Source organism: Narcine bancroftii, chromosome 5 (assembly GCF_036971445.1).
Source record: "Narcine bancroftii isolate sNarBan1 chromosome 5, sNarBan1.hap1, whole genome shotgun sequence".
NCBI lineage: Eukaryota > Metazoa > Chordata > Chondrichthyes > Torpediniformes > Narcinidae > Narcine > Narcine bancroftii.
The window spans coordinates 86,556,578-86,571,757 of NC_091473.1; the positions used below are offsets into that span (position 1 = coordinate 86,556,578).

General features: G+C 37.1%; 1 protein-coding gene across 1 annotated transcript in view; it reads right to left on the reverse strand.

The window, feature by feature from the left end:
• Positions 1-3,454: 3,454 nt before the first annotated feature.
• Positions 3,455-15,180, reverse strand: part of nmnat2 (nicotinamide nucleotide adenylyltransferase 2) — a 127,512-nt gene continuing 115,786 nt past the window's right edge. Inside the window, exons 8-12 of the mRNA XM_069942358.1 lie at positions 14,337-14,381; positions 9,441-9,517; positions 8,453-8,554; positions 5,126-5,193; positions 3,455-4,509 (exon numbers count right to left, since the gene is read on the reverse strand). Coding sequence (XP_069798459.1) covers positions 4,407-4,509; positions 5,126-5,193; positions 8,453-8,554; positions 9,441-9,517; positions 14,337-14,381 — 395 coding nt within the window. The 3' untranslated portion in view covers positions 3,455-4,406. The remainder of the gene's footprint in view (positions 4,510-5,125; positions 5,194-8,452; positions 8,555-9,440; positions 9,518-14,336; positions 14,382-15,180) is intronic.

Here is a 15,180-nt window from a genome sequence, read left to right on the forward strand (position 1 = left end):
CCCAATATGCAAATCAAAGCTTGGTCGGTACTAAACAAAGAAAAGTAGTACATTAAACTCTAACAATAGGCAATGAATCTACTTCCTTTCCTTCGAACATGGTGCAAAATAACATTTGTTATAAATAACCAATCGTCAGTTCTTTCAGCAAGTAATTTTATTAGCAATTTAAGAAATAATCTGAAACTTTATGATACACAAAACAGAATACTTAATTTCTGACTATTAAATCCATCATTACATCATCAGGTATCAATAATTAAAGATAATACACATAAATAGGAAATGTTCAAAAATTAAGAATATTTTTTAGATTTATTGTTACTAAGGGGTCACTTAGTGGTTAATGCATATTCTCTCACCACAACATCGAGACAACAATGTGCGGATGACCTGATCTTTGATCGGGTTGTAGCAAATTGCATGCTATGAACAGTGTGAGATTGGGAGAGCTCCACAACAGAAAAGGAAACAAAACACTGTGCAATAACTATATTAATCAATTACTACTTACAACTCAGTGCATAGCACTCTTAATCATGAAAAATAAATACCACTCTCATTAACTTGTGGCTTGCTTGACTAAAGATCGTGACTTGCCCGAACAATCTCAATGATGTCTTCCTTGTGACAATTAATTGTTCACTGTTGTCTGACTGCTAATTTTTAAACAGGATTTAATGGATTAGCTTTCATGATATAACGATGGAGGTAACAGTAAAATTTCTGCCAAGTGTCAGACTAGGATAAATAGGTGAGAATTAGTAATCATGTAATCTGGTGTTACAAGGAAGTTTATTCTGCTAAAGGGGTATTTAAAATATTACAGACAGAGGTGATTCAGCCCACCTTGGTTCAAAAAGGTATCCAAGATTCTGTCTCACTCAGTGAGCTCATTTTGATGAAGAAACATCCTTTCTAAATGCTCTGAAATACTGAATGATAACAACTTGTACTTGTTTTCTGCCATTTTACTTTGAGTACATTCTGCATAAAAGTTGATACACAAATGATTATTTTAGGTATGCATTTGTGGTATCCAGATTCTGATCCTAGGAAACAGATTTTAGCTCATGTATTCAGTATTCTCAAACTCTTGAATGATGCAGTGTTGGGGAAAAGGTTATTAAGAAATTTAACAATGCATTGAACACTACACTGGATGCGACTTTTTCCCACTGATTCGCCCCAATAAGTATTTCAGTAATGTCAATACATCATGGAAATGTCACAAATACCAGAGGCAAAATTTAAAAAAATAAGCAAAATCAAACTCATTTGTATTGCATCTTTAAACAAACAGGTAACGGATAGCAAAATACACACTGACCACTGAATGACCACCAGAGCAAGGAGAGGGTTGGGTGCACGTGGGCTTTACACGTTTTGCTTGCATATTTTTTAATCATTTAGGTGGAATTTCCTTAATTCATTTCCCAGAACATCATTGGCTGAGTATTTCCAAACAATATAGCTAAATTATGCCAGGGTAGCATCTCATTAGGTTATAGGCTTGTCTTCTCTGCTAAACAAATTTAATTGTGTATTATTTAGTAATGGGATACTTTTTCTAGCGCTGCAAAATACTCCTAATTATTTAGATAAATTTATTAAAAAGAATTCAAACTTCTAGATGATCTCAGGCTTGTATATATAAAAAAAAATATAAAAATGGATTTGCTTTCTAAAACAGTGCAAGTTAGAAACCGAACATATTACAAGCATTTACGAAAGGAATTGCCTGATCTGAAGCTATTTACTTCTTGATTGTACTTGGTTTATGAAGAAAGACTATTTTACGCCAGAAGAAACAACATTTTGATATATTTATGTTTTATGTACAAATGTAATTACATTGATATTTCTGGAAATGAGGAACTTCAAATTGAGAAATCAGCATTTGTTTCTTAAAATACATGGAATTATGACATGGATTACAGCCAGCATTATGCCAGCAAATTAACCATTTTGTTCTGAGTTTTTTTTCCAGGACAAATGGTCTCTAGCTGGAAAATTTTAAAAGCTTTTAAATAATTTAAAGCTCCTAAATAAACACCTATCACTTCTTAAATGGAAAATGGTAAAATGCAAAAAAAAAATGAGGGAAGTGGTATGAAACCCTTTCGTTAGTGTCTGTGCATTAGAGACAACCATGCCACATTAAACTACTAGTGGTGTTGGACACTACATAATAGTGGTTAGAGTCACACACACTTTACATGACAGGATATAGTTGACAGCTATGCGCAATTATTAACAGAAACAGCAGGTATTTTTGACAAGGATCTGCATCAATTTCAAATAGACACAATTTTTATAGCAGGACTTTCAGAGAAGACAAAATTAAATGAATGAAAACTGATCTTGTGAGAAAATGACTGCAAGTGTTTAATATAATGATAGACAGAATCAAAAAATCAATCGTTAGATTCTCTTTTGTCAGTTCAAAATATTGCCACAGTAAAATAATTATATTTTATCTCTAAGATGGTCATTTTGTAGAGACTTACAGTCCTGATGAAATGTTTTACAATTTGATCTCAATGGAGCCAGAACTGAAGAGGAATGTATTGCATTTGACCTGTGAAAGAGAGCTTGAGAAGCTTGCATGCACGTTCTTCCCTTGTATAATAATACATTCTTGAGCTACTTTCTTTCCATTTTCAATGTTTTGTTCAAAATTTCTTTCATTAGATTCACAACTTCTTCAGAAGCTCCTGACCTCCAAAACTTTCACGTTGAGCCTCTCCTAGCCAGGAATGAAGTTGAACTAGATGACAAAAGGTTCACAGTCACATGAAGTGACATTAGAGTTGGATAAAAGATCATTACAAAATTCCCTACAATATCAATCTGAATCTGAGAAAAAATCTCAATGACCTGCAAAGTGTAGAGTTCTAAGAATACAAGTGAACATGAACATCGGCAGAATTCGACAAAAGATTGATAAAATAATTTTCAAAGTACAATAAGTAAAAACACAATGCTGGAGAAACACAGCAAGTCAAATAGTGTATTTTATGTAGCAAAGATAAATATACATCACTAATGACTCGAGCTTGAGCCCTTCATCAGGATATGAACAAGATCATGGTGTCTGCAGACTTTCGTGTTTTTCACCTCTCAATTTATGATGACATTTTACAAAATTAAGATTACCATGTTAAAGAAGCATAAAATTTGAGAGATTTGGATGAAGGGAGTAAAGTAGATTTCAATTCTCAATAAAAAAATCAAATCTAATTGATGTTCGGATTATTAAGGCAAATAACTGCAAATGAAAACACCTGGAGGTTGATCACAATTTACTAACAACGTAACCAAGAAAAGAATGCAGATTTCTTTGCTTCAACCTTTAACCTCCAAAGATGTAAATTGCATTGGTTTATCCAAGAGGATTATTTAAATAACCACCATCCCGTTCTCAAACCTTCCTGAATGCATTGTGGTACAAACATTATAGTAGCCAAATCACTTGCAAAATTTGGGAATATATCTTTGAACATCAGTTGCGTAACAGTGCAGAACATGCAATTACCGATTTCTTTCAGACTGTTTAATTTTTTTCTATGCTTTCTATTGCTGCATATAAATTAAATATTATTCCTAAGTCACTGTGTGATCTTAAACACACTTATTTTGAATTTCACCATTAACATTCTGCAGTTTATATAAAACAGGCTAATGAAGCATGCACAAAATATTGCATTTATTTAAACAATAAGGAAGGTTCTACTTTTTTATTCTCTTTGCTAAGTTCTCGTTTTGAATTATTTTTTCCATTGCAACCAAAATGTAATTTCTTTTCATTCTCCAAACAGAAAATAATATTCATGAATACCAATTTATTTTTACCCAATTCCACCAAAACATTGATGACGTTTTAAATAATTTTTTGCATTTGGTCGCATCAAGAATACCTGCAATATTGTCCAAGTTTTTACTTTGAAAAACAATTGATTTTTTGAGCATTTCACATTGATTAAACACAGAGGCATTGAAGCAATTCTTTGAACGAGACATGCTACTAACGGCAAGTCTTGCATCACATACTCAGAGGGTATATGACCAAGTTACATCAGAGATGCACGCAGCACAGAGGTTAGGAACTTGTTACAAAGAAACATACATAATGCTACTGCTCATGAAAAAAATGGAAATAGTTACACTGATGTTTGGTAATCTGGAATAAGAGGAAGAGGGCAGCACAAAGGCAGAAACACGAGTGGACAGCGAGAAGTTGTATGCAGTTCACACAGTGCATTCTGTCAGGAGAGCTTCAGCTCTTATTGTACAATGAGAATGGCAGACAAGAGAAGCTCTGTACATAGAAGCAGAAGAGCAATGGTACAGTTTTACTGAGAGGGAGACTGTAAGCTGTGCTTTTTGGTCTTCACCAGAAAACTTTATCCAGATGTTTTGATGTAGAGTTGATTCTGCAGGATGTAATCAATAACAGGCTGGCTCAAATATTCTACCACATGGCCATCACCATGTTGCAAAGCAAGTCTGTCAAATATAAAAAGAAATGTTTTAGCCATATTGTTAAGGAAGAATCAAATGACTTGTTTAAACATATTCACCTACTTTAAAGTTGATTTGTTTTCTGTTGTAATTGAGGACAAAAGACAAGAGGTCACCTTCAGCCATTTAATTGCCAACATTTCCATTTCATGATTGGGAGTTTCTAAATCAGCACTAGTTTAAATTTCAACCTTGTTATCTCATGTGTTGCTGAATGTCTCTTTATTCAATCATCCTAATTTTTCTCCATATGAAAAATTTCACCTATCTTTTGTGTGTAAAACACAAAACTAATTCAATCTGCATATTATCACCCTATCAACTCTCTGTCAATTACCACCAAAGCAATAGATATTGTTGCTCTTGATATCATGTAGCATTTCTACCTTCCCTCCTTTGTGGTTACATCAATACTAAATTCTTGACTTTTAAATAGCAAATAGAATAGTTAAAACATGTTGCCCTTGTCAGTGATAGCCAGATCTTGACAAAGTAAAATATATTTTAAAACCCTCATACAAATTGATTTGAAAGAATCATGAAATGCATTAAAACTCACATAAAAACATGTCAGTTATTCAAATACAAGAAGATTGCACACCTGCTCTTGGTAGAACTCACAACAGACATGGGGTGATTAATATCATCCTTTACAGCAAGAATGTTATCCTGTTTAAGAGAAAAAAAAAGAAATGGTTTTACCAGACACAACACATAAATCAATCTATAATCGAAACAACTTTTTGGGATATTGAGTTTACTACTACTTTTAATGGGGCAGAATAAAGTTTGTTGGAACACAGAATTAACATAATTAACACACTTGCTCTCACATCTCCAGAACGTGTAAGTGAGTTGATTTGGTACCTCTTCAAAGATCTTACAAGTTTCATATGAACTACAAGTGAATGCAGCTTAATGGGATTACACTCCCTTCTTTTGGCTACATGTTTTCAAATGACTATGATGAAAGAAATCAGAGAAGGGAAACATTCATGTGATCCTAGGGCCTCTTGTGAAGCTTTGTTTATCACCCTTTGTTTAGATCAGTGGGTCTCAACCTTTCTTTTTTCCACTCACATACCACCTTAAGTAATCCCTTACTAACCATAATGAATTACATAAGATTTCATGTGAGTGGAAAAAAAGTTTGAGAGCCACTGGTTTAGACAAAGTAGTTGGAGCTACTGGGTACAACACTCCCCACCTTATCAATTATTCTTTGCTGGCAAAATGATTCTACTGTTATGGGTGGGCCCCTAAACCCAGCAGCAATAGGAATTCACCAAGACAAATGGTTTCTTAAATAAAAGTTCCTTTTAATTATCTTTAAATATAAAAATAGGATCAAACTTTTATTTATTACTATTAATTTAACTTTACCCCTTTCTAATTCTAAGTGCATATATATATAACGTGTATGTAAGTTCAAAAAATTTATTTGATTCACAGTCCAATCTCACTTCTCACTCCTCCAAGTTCACTGGTATCAGGCATTTCTTATACTATGCACCGAATTTAACATTTATGAAGTTCACCAGGCTTTGGTGCTTGAAAGGTAAATGGTTACCACTCAGGAAGGTTCTTGTCGGTTTTCAGAGAGAGATTTGTTGCTCAATGGACACAAACTGATTCCTTCCGATCAGCCACTTCAGTGTCTTGCCAAAGAAACTTGCCCCATTAGGATTTTCCAGATGACAACCTCTTCCTTTCAGGTCACCACAGAGTTCCTTTTTGTTTCCTTTATTTCAAGTGAAACATTATACAGCTAATCATCTCCTCTTGTATAGGCCACAAGGGTTTTGACCAGGCTGAAATAAGAACTCACAACCGTCTTCAAAATGGGATTTTTCCACAAGCTTGTCAGCTTGTCCTGTTCCAGTCCCAGCTGCTGCTGCTGAACTGTAGAACTGAATTCTCTCAGAAAAAAAATGCTTGTTTGACTCTCTCTCTGCTTGAAAAACCACATGACCTTCTAGAACATTAAACTGCATTCAGACAGACTGTGCTTATGTAAGCACCTTCTGCATTTGTTCATCTGTTGTTTTCCAAAACAATAATCCGTTACTCCACAGCATGTCCAATTAACACTACTTGTGAAGTCTCTATAGCCATTCTTCAAAGTTTTTGCAAAGGCACTCGGAACCTGGACTGTCTGGCTTGATCAGAGCTCTGGCATTTTAAATGAGATCTGCGTTGAAGTGTTTGCATTTGTTTGTGACCTACGCTATATTAAAACCCATAATTTATCTTCCAAAAACATATCTATACATAATATAAAATATATCATAATCTGTCACACTACCTACTTTACAGTTTCTTTGCCTTCTATTGTGACGGAAGATAAAAGAAAGAGGAGATGAAATTATGTCACCCTCATCCATTTAATTGCTATCAATTCCATTTCAAGCTTGTGATTTTCTTTTAGCAAGAAGAATGTGATTGTTCTCTATTTAAAAGAGCGGAAGATAGAACATTCATTCTTAGCTTTCAAATCTTCTTCAAATTTTGTATACTGCTATTGAAGGAAGAGATGTCCTGTACAGTAATATTAAAGGGAAATATATTTGTACAGTAATATCCTGTTCAAACTCCTTCAATAGTTTGTGATATTTCTTTTAGAGCATGAGTTTTTACAGCAAAATACCAATATAGAGACAATGCAGAGACCATGGAGTTTATTGCTTTTACCACGTAGATATCAATCCCCATTGATGGTGCAGGGAAATAAGGTTTTTTCTATCCAGCTCTGAGTCAAGAAATTATTAGAAGATGTAAAGAGTTTAATTCTGCTAAAGAGGTGCTTTGGAGAAAGGGTTATAAATTTTCTTTTAGAACTACAGCTACACGCAGTTCAGTGCAGATGCTGATGGGGTACAGGCCCAAGTCAAGACTGGACCTGTTAACAAACATTTCTACGACTGATTCCACCTGCATTGAATTCATCCATCGTTATTGAATGAAGATCTACCGGGACCAATGCTTGAAGCACAAAATCAGTGAACCGGTGCAGACTCGAAAGGCCAACATGGCCTGTTTCCGCTCCGTAAATGGTTATATGGTTATACCCTTTACTCCTTGTATCAGTACTAATTTTGTTCAGCTTTCTCAATGTATCCATAATGGCTGTTTCAAACATTCTTAAAATTACATTAATAGTTTGCCAGACGCTATGTTCATAGCTGGAGATCAGGGGAGTGCAGTTCTGAGGTATTATGTTCTGTCTAATCTAGAACCTTACATCAGACATTGACTGCTGACAACAATTGTTCAAAGACAGCAATGGTTCAATTTTATTCCATTACATAATGTTCATAGCATTTAAAGCTATGATGCAGTTGTCAATGTTTCTGATGAATTGGCATTGGCTAGCAATGTATGATGCATTCGTTGGGGAACATTCATGTCTGTGCAATCACCTTAAATGTTCTATCAGTTGGCATAAATGAACATCTGAAGTAAGGACAGGCTGGAAAAAGCCCACAAGCCCTTCTGATCTGTTTTATATAATTATATTAAAGACAAATGCGAATACTATATATTCATCGAATATTAATTGAAATATCTCAGATTCATATTGTCTCTCAAACACCAGGTCAAATGGTTGAAACTTTGTTAACACTGGTCTCTAAGAACACCAAATTATGTCAATTCAATGAAAGAATGAATAAAGATAAAATAATTCTCAAAAACAAACAGAACCTGCCTGCTGTAATATCAATGGTGGTTATTGTCTATTGTTACTTGGTTTGAATTCAATGCAGCCATCAATACATTTTTTGTTGCTTGAATATTTGTTTCAAAATAACATGTTATGCTACAAACAATGCCATCATACTTTGATGTAAAATCTGATTTTTTTCATACATAATAGTCAAGCAAATGTATGTAGGAGAAAATCTCTCACAATAAAATGGCAAGGACTTGCCTTGTACTTGCGAAGCAGTGAGGAGTGATTGAGGATCCGGTCTGTGTCTACACTGTCGCGTGGGACGACAACTATTCCAAAATCACCCACTATCACTTCCACCTGGGGTGAGAGATTTCAAGATAAAATTTAAAAATCTACCTCAAGAGAATGAGAAGTGCATTTTATATGACTTCGCAATAGCAGTCAATCCTGTTTCAGGCAGGTTACTGTTGATCCCTAACATTACACGGAAAGTTGTATTCCTAAAATACTGTACAGATTGCAATTTACTGCAAACTGATTTATTGATTTATAAGTTTTGTGAGAACATCTTTTTTCAGTATCCAAAATATTTTTGTACTGATTCATGAATTCCCTTGAGGCTAAATTCTGTGATCCAATCTGCTGTCATGTGGAGATACCCTTTATTAAGAACTGGTGAATTAGAAACTGATGCCAAAATAATTTACAATTTTAAAGAAATTACAATTTTTGTCTTGTACTTATTGTGATGTTTCTTCTATTGTGATAAAGAAACTTGGGTTCTTTCGTATTATTTATATTTTATTATCAACTCACAACCTTGTGGGACATATCCATTTTATGCATCTAACCCAAAGTGGGACATTCCATCTCCAACACCCTCTAGTGGCTAGGAGGATCATCTACTCCCATTCAACACACTTATTCAAGTAGAAAAACCCCCAAGTTAAAAAACCACACTATTTAGAAGCTTTCAATAAATGGGTGGGCTCATGTCTGAGTCATTTCCCCATCACGTTAGTCTGCCAGGAACAGAGATAACTGAAAGCCAGACATTTTCCCGTGGGCAGAATTTTCATTTATTTTCTTTTATGTTGAGAATTAAATATTGATTGTTTTATTTCTAAATATATTCTTTTGCGTGAACAATAGGGTCAAAATTGCATCTCCACAGTAAAACTGCACTCTATAAACTCTACAAACATAAACAACCACATAAGTTAGAGAAGGAAGGGATACTTACATCAACCTCATTCCACAAACCTGGGATACAGAAGGATTCCAGCAAGTCACTGCCACACAACAACAAAATCCGGAGCTCTAAATGGTTTGAAGGTGAAGAAGATACCATTTAAAACTGAGGAAGGCGTCATTCGTAAGACAGGATTAATAAAAATCAAATAATATATGGAAAAGAAGTTTTTTAGAGGCTTGGAAAGGTCAGGGAACTTTAGGAACTGCATTCACTTAGACCACAATATCCATTCTGCTTGATTTATATTTCTTTCTCTCCTCTTCACTGAAGAGAAGTTGAGAGCAATGAGAATAGACCCTGAAGTACAAAGTCAGAATTTGACTTGTTTTTTGTTCATAGTGACACTCATTTCATCGCTAGCAAGATTAACATTCACGGCCAATTCTAAAACATCTTGATACATATTTAAGCTACGGCATTCCTTATGGCATTTATTTTTGCCATAGCAAATGACTGGTCTACTTGGCTGTTTTAAAAGCAGATATTTTTATTTTTATTTTCTTTTTTCAAAAATATGTTGTATTAAAAAAATCTTTATCATCACTCTTGGTTTGTAGGATGTATTCTTGGAAAATTTCCAGTGTATCAGCGGGCATTACCTCCTCCTTCATCTGGGCACAAATAGAGGAGGGGTTAAGCAGTCATGGAGCTTCACCCAGAACCTGTGAATGACCAGGAATAATCAGGTGTGAAGATTTTCAGTAGGTCTGGAATCATTTATAAGCCAGAGAATGAATGGTCATGAATAAACCAAATGGATATTGATAGTCCAAGGGCACATTAATGATGCAAAATTTTTCCAAAAATTGTAGCTTATTTAATTAATTGAATTTAAAATGTCAATAGTTAGTTGCTCCTAGATCTGGAATTAACCACACCATGATTCCCAACGAACTATGTTCAGAGTAGTCTCTATATGTGGTTGTTTTTTAGAGGTAAATTTTTTTTAAATAACAACTGAATGTGCAACATGGCTGTTTCCATTTAATGATTCCAACATGTTAACCTGAGTTTCTGCACTCAGAAAGCAAAACTTGACAGACCAAATCATAATGTAGAGAGCCCTGATTTTTCAACACACACAAAATGCAAACGTCCACTTATTGTAAAGGAAGAATTAATCTTTTGTCCGGGTCAAGATCAATAACACTCAGAGATGGGAATCATGACCTGTAGTTGTTAACCATCCTGAAATCACATTGGTTCCTCTTATGAATGATTGCTGCACAAGGCCTGCTAACTATGGTTGATCACTATATACATCACAAGAGCTTCCAACCTTGGTGAAACCTACCCTGTAGTGCTCAGATTCAGCCAGCATCTCTTACAGGAGCAATTCATTGTTGCTAAAACAGGAGAATATCAGTGCCTGAGAAACACTGAAGGATGATATAAAGAGGGATACAGCAAAGTCTAAGATGTAAGTGCACTGTATTTGAGTCCTTCATTGAAGAGGTATAAGGTAGGAGATAATCCTTGCACTGGTAATTGTTAAAGAGGACTAGTAGGTACTGGAAATGGGTTGCTAATGTAAGCCAATGCCAGTTTTCTGGGCAATGCCCTCGCTACAAAGCTGCATGAGATTCATGCTCTGCATTTAAGGCTCTCACAAACAGGCTAAGTGGAAAAAAATTACATAAGCACAATCTTTACTTGTGGCAATCTTCAACCAAAATTTGGTAAAATGTTGTAACTATAGCCATGTGATACAGAAGCAACCCATTAAATTTGAAGCAGACATACAAGGTAATGGTAATATATGACTATCTTCCTATGCCATATCCTACCAACCACACATGGGAATGTTTGCTGAATGTACCACACTCCATCAACGATCTCAAGGAATTAGGTCTTAATCATTTATAATAAAATGTACACCTCATCTCATTCAGTCCTGACAATTACTGCATGTGCACACTAACAAATGTTGGACAATAAGGGTAGGCACAGCTGCAGATCAACATCCAGAGAGAAAATGTGCCCAGAGAGTCTGTAACTGAAACACCAAACTATTCCTTTTTTCTCATTCAATACCTTGGGTTTTAAGATGCAGAGCCCCTAAATCCTGGCTCTTATTGTTTCAAATATTTAAGAACTACAAGCCAGCCAAGAAAGGAGGAAAAGCAGGAACTCAATGATCAGGTTCTATCATTCACAGCCACAAGCACCATTACTAACAAGGTGAGAGGACAGCACAGAAATGGGATCTACATATGCAAAACTTCTGGGTATATGTGGCATACAGAAAAGATGGGGGCAAGGGAGACATCAGACTACAGAGTGAGGGGTCATACAAATATTATACTGCCGAGGGCTCAGATAAAAACTTTACAACAATCTAATTAAGAAGGTTGCAGGTTATCACATTGATGCATTGGAAAGGCTGCCAGGAAGCCTATGTCTCCATGTGTAGATTTTGGAGCCCATTCTTTCCTCTGTGGGAGTGGTTGCCTACTCTATTTGACCTGTAGATGCCATTCCAACACAAGCTGTTTCCCTTGTGTTTGGCCACTGCAGGCTTAACACATAGATGACTGTGGGCTAAGTAGCATCCAGGAAGACAGAGAAATCTAACCATCTGTCTGCTGAGTTGAGTCACTCTCAGGGAATCACAAACATGCTGCCCTCAGGAAGATGCTACTAATATTCAGCTAAAAGCTTTGCTGTTACCAGCAACGACCACTGTCAACCTTCCAGTCACTGTGTATCTCATTCTTGCAGCCTGCTTGATGTCATCCCCATAGGCCATCTCCAATCTCTTCCACTATATATGTGCCAACAATTTAGGTAGAATTGTGTAGGAGAACTGAAGCAGGCAAAGGTGCATAGCATTGAGGAAATGTTCAGCAAATAGAAATATAGTAACTTTAGGATATTGATTGTGGTAGCTTTTAATTTTGATTGTGATAAAGTGGATGCCATGAGAGTAAATAGTTCTGAGAATTTCCATTACAGAAGAGCAAGTGGGAAACCATAAGATGCTGCATGCATCTCTAGCTCCACCCTGGAAGATATTGGACATTGCCTTGCAGCCACTCACAATGTGGACCCTTCTTCACCCTGAGACTGTAGTGTGGCTGCACCAGCTCACAGACTTTAAGGATGCTATAATTTGTAGTCATGCCACAAATTAAGTCTCCTGCCAGAGATGATGTGATAAATAATTGCTCAAACTCCTGGCACTCAAGCTGAAGACTTTCATATTCAGGTACGCGATCCTTTATCCAGAACCCTTAGGAGACAGTGCATTCCGGATTTCCGATTTTTCAAGATTTGAGAAAGACCACCCGGATTGTTCTTCCGTATCCACCCCCGCCCCCTTCCAGTCGCCTTGCCATCTCCCCCAACCGTGGTACCTCGGCCACCCGGATGTCTCCCCTGACCGCCGGTCCCTCGGCCGCCTCCCCTGGCCGCCTCCCTCTTGGCCACCCCGCAGTCTCCCCAGACCACTGGTCCCTTGGCCGCCCAGCCGCCTCCCTCGACTGCTGGTCCCTTGGCCGCCTCCCTCTCGTCCGCCTGGCAATCTCCTCCGACCACTGGTCCCTCGGCCGCCCGGCAGTCTCCCCTGGCTGCCGGTCCCTCGACAGCCTGGCTGCTTCCTGCGACCGCCGGTTCCTCAGCTGCCTGGCCGCTTCCCCCGACCGCCGGTCCCTTGGCCGACTCCCCTGACTGCCGGTCACCTGGTCGCCTCCCCCGACCGCCTCCCCCAACTGCCCGGCAGTCTCCCCCGGCTGCTGGTCCCTCAGTCGCCCAGCATTCTCCCCCAGCCACTGGTCCCTTGGCCGCCTGGCAGTCTCCCCCGGCCACCGGTCCCTCGGCCACCCGGCAGTCTCCCCCAACCATCGGTCCCCATTTGCCTGATTTTAGAGCTTTCCGGATTTTAGATGTCTAGATAAAGGATCATGTACCTTTATAACCATATAACAATTACAGCACAGAAACAGGCCATTTTGGCCCTTCCATTCCTCACCAAACCAAATACTCTCCTCTAGTCCCACCTACCTGCACCCTGCCCATAACCCTCCATTACCCTCCCATCCATATACCTATCCAATTTTTCATTAAATGACAAAATTGTCCCTGCTGCCACTACTTCTCCTGGAAGCTCATTCCACACAACTACCATTCTCTGAGTAAAGAAGTTCCCCCTCATGTTACTTCTAAACTTTTGCCCCTTAACTCTTAACTCATTCTTTATGAGCTCTCTGTTCTCAGATTCCAGTTTTGAAACTTAAACCAATTCTAGAAAGCACTAACAGTGAGAATCATAGCCAAAGGCCATAGAAATCAAGCAGCAATGGATGATCCCTTTACATAGCACTGAAATTAGGTTGTCGCTGAAACCAAATTTAGCCACGAGGAGCATTAGATGTCAAAAATGCCATTGTCTAAAATCAATATTCCTCTACTCTATTCAGTATTTGCTCTCTCATGCCCTCACCAATATAATGCCTGAATGATTCACCCTGAAATATCATTTTAAATTTCTATATCGAATATTGCATGCATGCAAACATTGGGCATTTACAACCCGAATTTATGAAGGTTTGCGATCAACTTACTCAATGAAAGAAGCTTTCTCAGGATTGTGGTCTTGTAAACCAAAGACTTGAAATGATATAAGGCAAGTTGTGTAAATTTTGCAGTCATTCATTTTGCATATAATCCAAAGGTAGGGCCGAAACCTCATATGAAACTTCTTTATATTGCTAGCTCGCTGATTGTGGATGCTCAATGAGAAATGGCATCAAGAGGATCCTAGTATTGAGTCAGTGTTTTCCCATATATCATTCTCACAATAACAGAAACTGAACTTGTCAATATGTCTTAAAAGTAAATTGCAGCAATTTATTTAAAAAGTCAGCTAGAACTTTTAACACTTACCAATCTCTTCATATCTCATGGCTGTACCCAGGTTTGCATTTTCATCTGAAATAGAGATATAATCAATAAAAGACTATTTGATTGCTGTCAAAGTAATGATCCTCCTACAATACATCGTTGATAGACAAATGCCAATAAGATATGCAGGTTTTTAAGTTCTTCTGTAATTTTATTACAAAAAGGCATTGTGATGGGGAAAGCAAACATCATGTGTTTGTTGCCTTCCGAGTGTTTGAAGGTCGAATAGGCTCTCCTATCTACGGGCAGCTGCCTCATCTTTAGTGATCACATTTTTTAAGTTCCTGATTCTCATTCTTCAGATTATATAGTAAATTGCTAATATCAGAGGCCACTATGTTTTGGATCAACCTTTCGTGGCTCAGCTTTCAAACTGAAAGGCATTGATTTTGTGTTTAATTTGCTGAAGAGATGGTACTTGGCAAGGCAAGATTGAATTCTATAAATTCTTTTTGGCTGAATCAAGACATAGACAGGGTGATTTTTTACAAAGTGACTCATCAGCCAGGTCTATCAGAGGTGAATAAAAGAAGTACTGTATTACAAAAAAAGTGTTTGATTGGAAAGTGCAAATAAGTGTCGATACACCAGTTACTGAAAGGATGCAAGTCAGTTTAGCAAAGCAAATGGTATGTTGGTCATCATTAAAAAGGTTTTAACTATAACTTACCATAATTATACAGGCCTTGGTGAGAGACCACGGCAGCAATATTGTGCCAACTGATCAGATCCCAAAAATGAATTTAAAAGCTTAATTTCATATTAAGGGATTGCTTTGTACTTATTAATCACAAGATTAATGAAATAAATAATTATTTAGATGGTT